This window comes from Dreissena polymorpha, chromosome 1 (genome assembly GCF_020536995.1).
Source record: "Dreissena polymorpha isolate Duluth1 chromosome 1, UMN_Dpol_1.0, whole genome shotgun sequence".
NCBI lineage: Eukaryota > Metazoa > Mollusca > Bivalvia > Myida > Dreissenidae > Dreissena > Dreissena polymorpha.
Window position 1 is genome coordinate 59,567,154 of NC_068355.1, and position 13,534 is coordinate 59,580,687.

The following is a 13,534-nucleotide window of genomic DNA, read 5'->3' on the forward strand; positions in this document are numbered from 1 at the left end:
TGCTTTCTCAGACATGTACATGTATCTTGATGACTCTTTAATTAGAATATTGTACCTACTTTTCTACAGAATGATGGCAATGAGGTGAATGATATGATCGAGGTCAGAATTGTTTTTGCATGTGTGTTTTTTGGGATGTTGTATTTAAGATTTGTTTTGTTGATGTTTAACATTGTTAGTTATTTTATGTGCCTGAATGCAGACGCTTTATAACTTAATGCATGATAACCCATAACAGTAAAAAATTATTCTAATATCATTCTTCGTTGTGAATGTAATTTTGCTTGTATATAAATAAGGTGCACTTCTGTGTGAAGATATATGACAACATTTTTAGGCGCTTGCTTTTTGAGGGGGGCAAAGATTTTTCACCTTGTCCGTCCATCCTTCATTCGTCCATCAGTCCCATCTTTTGTAGCAACAAAACTCAAAAAGTAATGGTGCAAAAGTGATTAAACTTTGCAAGCATTTCAAACAAGCACCGGTTTGTTTTGGTTTTTGATTTTTGTATGCTCCCCCAAATTTTTTTCGGGAGCATATAGTCGCCGCTTCGTCTGTCCATGTGTCCTTCCGTCTGTGCACAATTTTTGTCCGGGCTATTTCTCAGCAACTAATGACCGAAATTCAATGAAATTGTATGGGAAGCTTCACTACCAAGAGGAGATGTCCATATTATCAGCGGGTTCCGGTCGGATGATTTTTCACGGAGTTATGGCCCTTTGACTGTACATATAGTGCAATTCTTGTCCCCCCAACTACTGACTGGAATTCAATGAAGCTTTATGGGAAGCTTAACTACCTTGAGGAGATGCGAATTATATTTGTGGGTTCTGGTTAGATGATTTATTTAGAGAGTTACAGCCCTTTGAAATTTTTAAGTTGCTTAACCATCCATCGTATTATTTTGTACAAAGTTATGCCCCTCAAGACGTTTCCTTTTATCTGAATATATAGTGCAATATTGTGACAAAAAAAACTCTGGGGAGCATCACCCGTCTCCGACGGTTTCTTGTATAACATGACCAGAGTGATGGCCCCTTATTTAGCACAAGAATTCATTGTTAAGGGTCTATCACGCAGAACAAAAAAAGTGTGGCTGCTAGAGGTCTGAAACTTTACAAACATTTTAACAAGCATGGGAAAATTCCGCACCTCAATATTTTGGTGCACAGGCTTTCAATACAACTTTTGATATGGCCCTTTTTGTATGTGCGTGTGTGTTTTTACTTGTGTCACATGACACTCAAAATATTTAGCTGCTAGAGGGCTGAAACTTTACAAACATATTTATCAACATGTGATATTGCACGCACATAATAGTTTGCTTATAATGGACCTTTTAGACACAACTGGAGTTATTGCCCCTTTTTATGCCCCCCTTCGAAGAAGAGGGGATATATTGTTTTGCATAAGTCGGTCTGTCGGTCAGTCCGTCAACCAGATGGTTTCCAGATGATAACTCAAGAATGCCTAGGCCTAGGATAATGAATCTTCATAGGTACATTGATCATAACTCGCAGATGACCCCTAATGATTTTCAGGTCACTAGGTCAAAGGTCAAGGTCACGGTGACTAAATCAGTAAAATGGTTTCTGGATGATAGCTCAAGAACACTTACGACTAGGATCATGAAACTTCATAGGTACATTGATCATGACTTGCTGATGACCCCTATTGATTTTCAGGTCACTAGGTCAAAGGTCAAGGACACGGTGACTCGACACAGGAGAAATGGTTTCCGGATGATAACTCAAAAACGCTTACGCCTAGGATCATGAAACTTCATAAGTACATTGATCATGACTCGCAGATGACCCCTATTGATTTTCAGGTCACTAGGTCAAAGGTCAAGATCACGGTGACTCGAACCAGTAAAATGGTTTCCGGATGATAACTCAAGAATGCTTACACCTAGGATCATAAAACTTCATAGGTACATTGACCATGACTGGCAGATGACCCCTATTGATTTTCAGGTCACTAAGTCAAAGGTCAAGATCATGATGACTTGACACAGTAAAATGGTTTCCGGATGATAACTCAAGAAAGCTTACGCCTAGGATCATGAAACTTCATAGGTACATTAATCTTGACTCGCAGATGACCCCTATTGAATTTCAGGTCATTAGGTCAAAGGTCCAGTGACAAAAAACGTATTTACACAATGGCTGCCACTACAACTGACAGCCCATGGGGGGCATGCATGTTTTACACAACAGCCCTTGTTATTTATTTGTTTAACTCAAAAATAATTGCTGCTAGAGAGAATGAGTTAAACTTGCTCAAGGTCAAGCACACTCTGGGAAGGTTAAATGTTTGAGCTTCTATTGTTATGTCTGCTTCGCATTTTGTTTCAAGGATTTTCAGGCATCTTGGCTAAAATTTAAGTCATAAGGACAAAGGCACAATTGCTCAAGGTCAATGTCCTATATGAAGAAAACATTTTTTAAGTCTTGTGGTGTCTCCTCAATATCTCCTATCCTTTTTATGCCCCCCTTCAAAGAAGAGGGGTATATTGTTTTGCATGTCGGTCCGTCCTGTCATTCCGTCCACCAGATGGTTTCTGGATGATAACTCAAGAACGCTTAGGCCTAGGATTATGAAACTTCATAGGTACATTGATCATGACTGGCAGATGACCCCTATTGATTTTCAGGTCACTAGGTCAAAGGTAAAGGTCATGGCGACTTGAAACAGTAAAATGGTTTCCAGATGATAACTCAAGAATTCTTAGGCCGAGGATCATGAAACTTCATAAGTACATTGATCATGACAGGCAGATGACCCTTATTGATTTTCAGGTCACTAGGTCAAAGGTCAAGGTCACAGTGACTCGAAATAGTAAAATGGTTTCCGGATGATAACTCTAGAATGCTTTAGGCCTAAGATCATGAAACTTCATAGGTACATTGATCATGACTGGCAGATGACCCCTATTAATTTTCAGGTCACTAGGTCAAAGGTCAAGGTCACAGTGAATCGAAACAGTAAAATGGTTTCCTGATGATAACTCGAGAATAATTAGGCCTATGATCATGAAACTTAATAGGTGCATTGATCATGACTGGCAGATGACCCCTATTGATTTTCAGGTCACCAGGTCAAAGGTCAAGGTCACTGTTACAAAAAAAGTATTCATACAATGGCTGCCACTACAACTGACTGCGCATAGGGGGGGCATGCATGTTTTACAAACAGCCCTTGTTAAAGATTTTCATATCATTAAGTTCCCATCAAGCTCTATAAGTTGAACCTTAGTAAATATAAAATTGGAAACACTTATTCCTAATTTTGAAGCATTTGTTAGAAAACAACAGCACCGATTTCCCAATTTTAGTCAAAATGTCGTGATTTTTCTTAATCCAAAAGGACAAAATGGTATAATAAACACTGCATGGCTGAAACATGTCATTTAAGTTATGTGCAGAAATAATGAGTTAGTCATGCTAGCACAAGGCTAATATAAAAAAATTCAGTCATTATGCAAGCCTTCATTAAGTGTGTGCTAAAATGATATCTTTTTTGCATATTTAAGTATTGTCGTGTAAGCTTGGGATAAAGATATCATTACAGTGTTGTTTTTTATACAAAACCAGGTCAGGTAATCAGCCCCATTCCCAATGGAAAAAAGTATATATTTTTCCTTATAGGTTCAAAAAATTCCCAATGAACGTGTTTTTTTTTAAAGAAAAATATTATTTTCCCCAAAATCCGGCGTTTTGCATGATTTTTGTCGCCTCAAAAAAGGCCAGGCCCTTTCCCCAAACTTGGATAAAATCCCCTTGTCTGGGACTAGAACCAGCACTTGGTGTCTCAGTCAAATCCAAACTAGGCTAATTTTTACAGGACAGTAGGTCCTGTTATATGGGAAAAAATACAGGACCTCTTCTTTTTTTACAGGACCTTCTGGCAACAGAATATAATAGTAAAAGAACTTGGTATCATTGCAAGGATGAAGGTGTTTATGATATAAAATGATAAATAATTAAAAAGCTATTCATTTCAAGGTCACACATTTGTACTGATGTTAAATAATAATTCCAATACACGCCATACATCATACATGGTACTAGTCTTGTTAAGTTAAAACTTTTTTTTTTTAATGTTGAACGCATGTTAACAGTAAATATAAACGGGAATCGCTCATTTGCAATATCTTAAGAAAATTTTCCAAAACCAAAGTAGGTGATACTTGTTTACCTAAGCTGTGCTTAGCGCACATGTCAGATATGAGTCTCGGCCTAAACCAACGACGGCCTCAATAAATGACAACCAGCCTTTTTCACACATGGACATTGACAGCCAAGATAATAAATGTTCAAAATGATCAATACAGTCCACTCTCGTTATCGCGACATCGGATATCTCGATATTCTCGATATGTCGAAGTAAGCATAATGTCCCAACTTTTTTCCTTCTTTATCTATATAAATAAACATCGCATATCTCAATTTTCGTTATGTCGAATAATTTGTTATCTCGATATAAAATGTTGTCCCGAGTCCCGATTTTACATGTATTTACTATGGTTTATCTCGAAGTGCGAATAACTGTTCCAGTGTCTGCAAAAGGTGCGATTTTTTTTCTTTGGTACTACACCATCCCGCTTCGCCCGGCTGCTCCCGATTCGCCCGGCTGCTCCTGATACTGTGCGGTAGGAAATTGATCCGTTAATTGCATCAATGATCATACGTGTGTAATGTCGTTAGCCATTAACACTTGAGTAAGGCCTGTCAGTTTAACTGTCACATTAACATCAATTAACTGCAATTAATACACAGCCTGCCGAAAGGCCGAAAATTAATTGTTTTTTACAAACAACATTCCAAAATGCATGGAGTTATATTTTTGCGTATATAAACCGTCGCAAATTCGTCTTGATTGGATGTCAATTGCATCATAACTTTAAATAGCTACATTAACGGATGTTTACATAACAGTTAAGAAAAATTATAACCGCATGTGTTCATGCAATTCTGTTATACTTAAAATGTCATCTTAAGCATTTAAATAGCAAAATTAATCGTGCCTCGTAAAAACGGGTATATATCAGGTAAAGATTATTATGCCACACGGTGACGGCTTTTGTTAGACCACTTAGCATGTATTTAGATGTTAAAAACAGGGTAAATTTTCATCTTATTTTTTCTTTGAAAACGCCTAATCGGATATCTCGAACTCTCGTTTTCTCGATATTTTTTCTTGTTCACGCCGACTTCAAGAGAGTGGACTGTATTATACATTACAATTGCTATTACAGCCACACAGATTGATATATGTATCATTTAAATTTTAATAATCAGGTTTATGATTATCTTGTTAGGCGAATAGGCCATCATGGATTTGGACCGTCATGACCCGCATTCGTAAGATGCATAAAAATGAACCAATCAGGTGCCCTCAAAAAATTCTGTCAGCAAAAAGAGCATTGGTACGGAAAAGCACGTGTATAAAGACGCTATCGCTATTATTGCACCTCAGAAAACTTTCAAAGCCGTTAACAAACCTAAATAAACCAACGAATTCCTTCTCTTCTTTGCTACTGGACAATCGGTCCTGTAAATTTGACCGACAGGCCAGACCTTACAAAATTTTACAGGACATGACCGTCAGTCTGGCCATGTTTTGCTGAGACTGGTGTCTATGGGGAAAATCTAAAGAACGCTCCCACAGTTGGGATTGAACCCATGACCTATGGATCGCTTGGGGGACACCATATCCACTACACCACTGTGACCTTTAGTTTTAAGTTTGTTAACCCTTTCCCACTTAGATACGCATTTTCACACATTTGTAGTACCTAAGACAGTTAAATTTAATTAACGACTTTTCTTAGAAACTGATGAGCAGCAGACAGCATAAAACCTGAACAGACTGTTAGTTGCTTGCAGGCTGTTCTGGTTTGATGCTGTTTGCACATGGACATCTTCACTTTGCTTCAAAGTGGGAAAGGGTTAAGAGGTCAACTGGACAAGACACGTGATTTCCCACTCTTAAGGCCCTTTTAATATGAACTGGAATTTGAATGATATTTTGGTTCTATTTGGTTTGCAGGCCTTGAACTACATCATGTCATTTGTTATTCCCCGCCAAAGGCGAATGGATATAAAATTGGCGTTTTTCAGTCTATAATTCCATCAGTCTGTCCGTCCATCTGTCACAAAACTGTTCAGGGCTATATTGCAGATACAATACAAGAGTTCAATATGAACCTTTATGGGCGTTGATATCAGTAATGAGAAGTGTCATGCACAAAAACCATTACACTACACTTTCTTAAAAATGAGCTATTGCCCTTGTTTTTAGCTCACCTGTCACAAAGTGAAATGGTGAGCATATGTGACCGTGTGATCTCTGGCGTCTGTATGTGCGTGCGTGCGTGTGTCCGTCAACAATTTGTTTGTGTAGACAGTAGAGGTCACAGTTTTCATCCAATCTTTATGAAATTTGGTCAGAATGTTTATCTTGATGAAATCTGGGTTGGGATTGTATTTGGGTCATCTGGGGTCAAAAACTACGTCACTACAGTACAGCCAAAGCGGAACAAACGTATTTCGCGATCCGCGGCGGCAAGGCGAAACGAGTCGATGCCGCGTCAGTCGTTGAAGCCGTGTCAGTATGCGGCGGCAAGTCGCATTTCGCCGCGAAACTTCGCGTCTGTCCGCCGAGGCATGCCGCGGTCCGCGACATGATGCCGAGTCGATGCGATCATGAAATATTTTTTTTTAATTATTAGTTACATGAAGTTAACAAATTTTGAAAGAACAATTATAATAATAATTAAAATCATAATAAATTTATTGTGCGCGGATTGTATGAGCATATACATGTAAGAATAGTTAATGTGTCTGGCCAATTATTAAGTTTGTTTCCCGCCCGTAGCGTATGTATTTCACACATAAACAAGGTCACGTAATTATGTTTTCGCACATACAAGTGGTCAAGGCTCCAGCATATGGTGGATTTTTAAATTAATTGCATGTCGATTCCGCTATTATATTTTATCTGAGAAAATTAGCAGTTTGAGGCCACATCAATAATCAAGACGGTGACGACGTATTTGTAGTTTTGTTAATTATCAGCTTATTATAACTATTGTTTGAATATGCATATATAAACACGTTTTATTTTGTTCATATTATTGATTAATATCGCTACTAATTACCCGATATACCCGTATATTCCAGTTTTAAAGCAAATGCTGGTAAATATTTACGATACACAAACATTCTTGATATTTCATTAAGTATCAAATACATTTGGGTATTTGTTACTATTTATAGAGATGATGAAATAACGTCTAATCGGGGCGTTTTTTTTCTCCACTGAACACGCGATTTACGCCTGACGTGATGTTCATGTATTTATACAACACACAATACACCCAAACTTTCCAAACGACGTTCTACATGTCTGCATAATTTTCGCGCGCTTTTTATGAAACAAAGGAAATTTTAGCACTGTTTATTTGACGCTAGAATTTGCCAAAGGACGCGTTAGCATTAAAATTCGGAAGTGTGTTTCGGATTACAAATATAATAATGATAATCGAACGAAACATAAACAGTTGTGCGTAATTAATTCTACGCTACACATACATGTATGTACATGTAGGTGGATATCTTTTCACTCGATCCGCCGCGTACGTTTGCGGCGGATTTACTCCGCGAAAGTACGCGAGGTTAAAACAGATTCGGCGTCGTTGCGCGGATCGATGCCGAGTGCCACGGCGAAACGCCGGGTGAACACACGATTCGGCCGCCGCGGACTAATAATCTGGCTGTGGCATAGCCGCGGATTATGTTTGTGCCGCTTTGGCTGTACTGTAGGTCAAATAATAGAAAAACCTTGTGTAGACAATAGAGGTCACAGTTGTCATCCAATATTTATGAAATTTAGTCAGAATGTTCATCTTGATGAAATCTGGGTTGTAATCGTATTTGTGTCATGTTTTGTCAAAAACTAGGTCACTTGGTCAAATAATAGAAAAGCCTTGTGTAGAAAATTAATATTGTTATAACTGCTATTTTGTGTAGCAATTTCCTTATTTTTGTGAAAAACTGCTATTTTATATAGCAAATTGCCTTAATTTTTATCTCAATATTGCTATTCCTACACCATAGCAACCATTTTACTTTGTATTGCATTAATTCATGTTAAAATTGCTACTTTTATAGCAAATATCCTTATTTTTATATTAAATTGCTATTTTATATAGCAAATTGCCTTGGTTTTTCTGTCTAACTGTCATTTTGCATACCATACAAGGTACTTTAGTATTATTTCCTCCATTGTTATCACCAATATATTAATGATATTGGTTAGATTAGAGCTTTTTGGGTTTATTTTAATGCATCTAGGTAATATTTGGTCTTTTTTACCATTTTACATCTTACCATCATCAATCTTCCTTCAATAGTATACAAACTATTTTTCATTTACCGTGCACTCCCTCTGGTCCAGGGGAAACTAGATCAAATAATAGAAAAACCTTGTGTAGACAATAGAGGTCGCAGTTTTCATCCAATCTTTATGAAATTTGGTCAGAATGTTTATTTTGATGAAATCTGGGTTGGGATTGTATTTGGGACATCTGGGGTCAAAAACTAGGTCACTAGGTCAAAAACTTGGTCAAATAATAGAAAAACCTTGTGTAGACAGTAGAGGCCACAGTTTTCATCCAATCTTTATGAAATTTGGTCAGAATGTTTATCTTGATGAAATCTGGGTTGGGATTGTATTTGGGTCATCTGGGGTCAAAAACTAGGTCACTAGGTCAAAAACTAGATCAAATAAAAGAAAAACCATCAACAATTTGTTTGTGTAGACAGAAGAGGTCACAGTTTTTATCCAATTTTTATGAAATTTGGTCAGAATGTTTATCTTGATGAAATCTGGTTTGGGATTGTATTTGGGTAATCTGGGGTCAAAAACTACGTCACTATGTCAAAAACTAGGTCACTAGGTCAAAAACTAGGTCACTAGGTCAAATAATAGAACAACATTTTTTAGACAATAGAGGTAACAGTTGTCATCCAATTTTTATGAAATTTTGTCAGAATGTTTATCTTGATGAAATCTGGGTTGGGATTGTATTTGGGTCATCTGGGGTCAAAATCTAGGTCACTAAGTCAAATAATAGAAAAACTTTGTGTAGACAATAGAGGTCACAGTTTTCATCCAATCTTTATAAAATTTGATAATAATGTTTATCTTGATGAAATCTGGGTTGGGATTGTATTTGGTTAGTCAGGTGAGCGATTCAGGGCCATCATGGCCCTCTTGTTTAGCTCACCTGTCACGAAGTGACATGATGAACTTATGTGAGCATGTGATGCCCGGTGTCAATTGTGCGTGTGTGCGTCCGTCAACAATTTGTTGGTGTAGACAGTAGAGGTCACAGTTTTCATTCAATCTTTATGAAATTCGGTCAGAATGTTAATCTTGATGAAATCTGGGTTGGAATTGTATTTGGGTCATCTTAAGGTCAAAAACTAGGTCACCAGGTCAAATAATAGAAAAACCTTGTGTAGACAATAGAGGTCACAGTTTTCATCCAATCTTAATGAAATTTGGTCAGAATGTTTATCTTGATGAAATCTGGGTTAAGATTGTATTTGGGTCATCTGTGGTCAAAATCTAGGTCACTAGGTCAAATAATAGAAAAACTTGTGTAGACAATAGAGGTCACTATTTTCATCCAATCTCAATGAAATTTTGTCAGAATGTATTAATTGATGAAATCTGGCTTGGGATTGTAAATGGGTCTGATAGAATTTAAGTTGATGGAGCAAGGTTAGCCAGGTGAGCGATTCAGGGACATCATGGCCCTCTTGTTTCCAGATTTTATGAATCTTTGTCATAATATTTATTTTTGTAAGCAAAGTTTGATGTTTGGTCATGAGGGGTCAAACTATAGATCACCAGGTCAAATCTTACAAAAACCTTGTAAACACTCCATACACCAGAGTTTTTGTTTAATGATGATGAAACTTGACCAGGATGTTTGTCTGGACAATATCTAGGTCAAGTTTGACATTTGGTGGAGATTGAATGAACCGACTCCTCTCAGGTGAGCGAACAAGGGCCATCTTGGCTCTCTTGTTTGTATTGTGAAACATTTTAGGGCTACATCACAGATACACTTCAATACTTCAATGTGAAACTGCATGGGTGGATAGATAATATGTATACAATGAGGAAAATTTCAATACATAAAAACAATTACCCTACACTTATTTTTATTATTTTTCGGAGTATACCATATATATCAAGAGATTTGCAACCATCCATAAGCAAACTTTATTTGGCGGGGGATATCAATTCAACAAATTTGATTGTAATTTTTGGTTTGCAGGCCTTCGATTACAACATATCATTTGCTGAGAATGGATCACCTGGTCCTGGATTTGGGTCCATGTTCCCACAGACGCCTACTTTTGGCAGGTTGGCATTTAATTGTGAATTACTGTGTTTAAATATTCATGCAATGTAAATGGACTACCATAACTTTAAATCCTGTGTAAGTGTTTCAGGCAGCCCAACCCTACATTGGTAAGCAAAAGGCACATATCTCTTCAAGGTGTTCAAGCGATCCCTTTGCAACAGAATTGAACAATTTAAGCCTGTTTAATGTTAAAATAATTAACAATTGTTGTTTTTTCACCACAATTGTTTACATAGGATCTATAGTTGTTGCCAGCGACACCCAACAAAACTAATGGTTCACAAATGTAGTCGGAAATGTACAATTTAAAGTTGTGTTTCCCTTAAGTAAATATTTTAAGGATGCCATATATATATATGGGGAGCATATAGTTGGCAGCTTGTCTTTCCGCACTTTCGTACTTCTGTACGTCAAACTTTTGTTGCAGTTTCTCATAGCACCTTCGATACTTTACCGATCTCTTTCATATTTGGCATGTAGATACCTTGCATGGACCTCTACCTTTTGATGACGTTTGAGGTCACTGAGGTCAAGGTCACCAAGGCTAATGATAGATTTTTCCGTCACACTTTTGTTACAGTTTCTCATAGCACCTTCAATACTTTACCGATCTCTTTCATATTTGGCATGTTAGGTACCTTGCATGCACCTCTTCCTTTTGATGACGTTTGGGGTCACTGGGGTCAAGGTAACCAAGGCTAATAATAGATTTTTCCGTCACACTTTTGTTACAGTTACTCATAGCACTTTCAATACTTTACTGATCTCTTTCATATTTGGCATGTAGGACCTTGCATGGACCTCTACCTTTTGATGACGTTTAAGGTCACTGGGGTCAAGGTCCCCAAGACTTATTATAGATTTTTCCGTCACACTTTTGTTACAGTTTCTCATTGAACCTTTAATACTTTACCGATCTCTTTCATATTTGGCAAGTAGGTACCTTGCATGGACCTCTCTTTACCTTTTGATGATGTTTGAGGTCACTGGTGTCAAGGTCACCAAGGCTAATAATAGATTTTTCCGTCACACTTTTGTTACAGTTTCTCATAGCACCTTCAATACTTTACTGATCTCTTTCATACTTGGCATGTAGGTACCTTGCATGGACCTCTACCTTTTAACCTCTATATGTATATTCTGAAAACATGGGAAAACTCTAGAAGTCACATTTTTGGTCCAATGTACATGAAATTTGGTCAGAACATGTGTTTTTTGGATATGACAGTTGAGTTCGAAAATGGTTCGGATCGGTAAAAAAGCATGGCCGCTAGGGGGGGGGGGTCATTTTCTAAATATTTATATAGTAATAACAGCTTTTGAACACTATATAGTTTATCGTGTCAAGGGAAGTAACTGCAAATGAAAAATTATGTTGAATTGACAGAGTTGTCTCCCTTTTAAAAATATTTCTTTTAAGCACAAGAAGATTAAGTGGAATTAATTATAAATGATAGTTTTACATTCTGGAAGATAGCAAACTTTTGAATATGTATTTTATTGTTTGATGATTCTGTACAATATGACATTCTTTTGTCAAACAATCAAAGCAAGACTATACGATTTTTATATGTGTTAAATTGTAATATATTGATAAATACATGTTACAATAACACAAAATAGGCAAGACATTGAAGACGAATTTCATAAAATGCAGCAAAGACAAATTAGCGCCCCAAGCTGATGGTGACAAAGATATTTCGTACATATTTTCCTACAATAACCGAAGAATTCGTCTTTTTATTAGGATTGGAGTTAGTGTTCGTGTGTCGAATGAATAGACATCCCTGCAGGAATTTAAAAACAACCTTTTAACTAAATTAAGATTCACATCGTACATGCATGATATACATTCTGGCGAATTCTTCTGTACAGACATTTTTGATATCAGAATTAAATGTCTCCCTGATTTCGCATTTTTCGACACAGGTTCTTCTTAAGTTATATTTTAAATTATATTGAAATATATGACCTTGTTAACACTCTAGAGGTCACATTTATTTTCCGATCATCATGAAACTTGGTCTGAAGATTTGTACCAATGATATCTTGGATGAGTTCCAAAATGGTTTTTGTTGCTTTAAAAACATGGCCACCAGGGGCGGGGAATGTTTCCTTATATGGCTATATTTGGCTTTAGTAAAACCTTGTTAACACTCTAGAGGCCACATTTATTGTTCAATCTTCATGAAATTTGGTCAGAAGATTGGCCTCAATGATATCTGGGATGAGTTAAAAAAATAATTATGTTTGCTTGAAAAACATGGCTTCCCATGGGGCGGGGCATTTTTCCTTATACAGCTATAGTAAAATCTTGTTAACACTCTAGTTTTATTTAATTCAGTTGCCCAATCTTCATGAAATTTGGTCAGAACATTTGTGTCCCGTGTAGTAAAGTTTGGTTTTATTATGTCAGTATTATGTACCATTAACTGTTTTATTAAATTTTTCATAACACAGAATTTTCATAATTAACAACTGTTTTAGTCATTATTACTTATGGTAAGCCTATCAACTAAGAGAAAGCTGAAACAAAGACAACATGTACACAATTTGGCAGTATCTATCTCCATTGTTTAACCTGCTAAGTCATATTTGCCAATCTATTTTTAGTTCTGCTCTAGAATTTAATAGTCCCCAGATATTGATCATTGCAGTGTGTAACTATTTACCACTCAGCTTACTGACCCTCTCACTTTGCTGTATGCCAGATGTTAATATCAGTGGTCAATCTCCACGCAGAGTTGTCGTTCCTTGCTCTCACATACAACTCTGCGAAATGCTCAGCTTGCCATTTTGCCTATAAAATAGGTAAAACCGAACAAACGCATTCAATATATATTTGATTGGATATTTAAGATCGCATGCATTAAATTAAGAAATATGACTTAAATGTACGATTAATTGTGCAAAAACTTGCAAGTTTTTATGCAACTCTTTTTATTGCCCATTTACGCAGATGGAATCATTCCACGCACTTCACAAATGTAAACAATTGAACATAATTTTTATTGAGTGACGTTAGGAATTGCTTCGACGTGTGTATGTTTGTTGGTTTCTTAACATCAAAAAAACATATCAATTTTA

General features: G+C 36.7%; 3 protein-coding genes across 6 annotated transcripts in view; all 3 read left to right on the plus strand.

Annotated features, from left to right (window-relative positions):
- Nucleotides 1-6,511, plus strand: part of LOC127882325 (homeodomain-interacting protein kinase 2-like) — a 125,613-nt gene extending 119,102 nt beyond the window's left edge. The window contains exon 14 of the transcript XR_008050503.1: nucleotides 6,418-6,511. The gene's annotated coding sequence lies outside the window, so the exon portion shown is untranslated. The remainder of the gene's footprint in view (nucleotides 1-6,417) is intronic.
- LOC127882362 (uncharacterized) overlaps nucleotides 1-13,534 on the plus strand; it is a 175,660-nt gene that overhangs the window by 147,439 nt on the left and 14,687 nt on the right. The gene's annotated exons all lie outside the window — the stretch shown is intronic.
- The window catches only part of LOC127882462 (probable RNA-binding protein 46), a 67,102-nt gene that overhangs the window by 26,737 nt on the left and 26,831 nt on the right, over nucleotides 1-13,534 (plus strand). For 3 of the 4 annotated variants that reach the window (XM_052431109.1, XM_052431131.1, XM_052431117.1), the window contains exons 4-5: nucleotides 70-102; nucleotides 10,358-10,446. In XM_052431109.1, the coding sequence (XP_052287069.1) occupies nucleotides 70-102; nucleotides 10,358-10,446 (122 nt within the window). The remainder of the gene's footprint in view (nucleotides 1-69; nucleotides 103-10,357; nucleotides 10,447-13,534) is intronic. The other variant, XM_052431121.1, reaches the window with a different exon arrangement.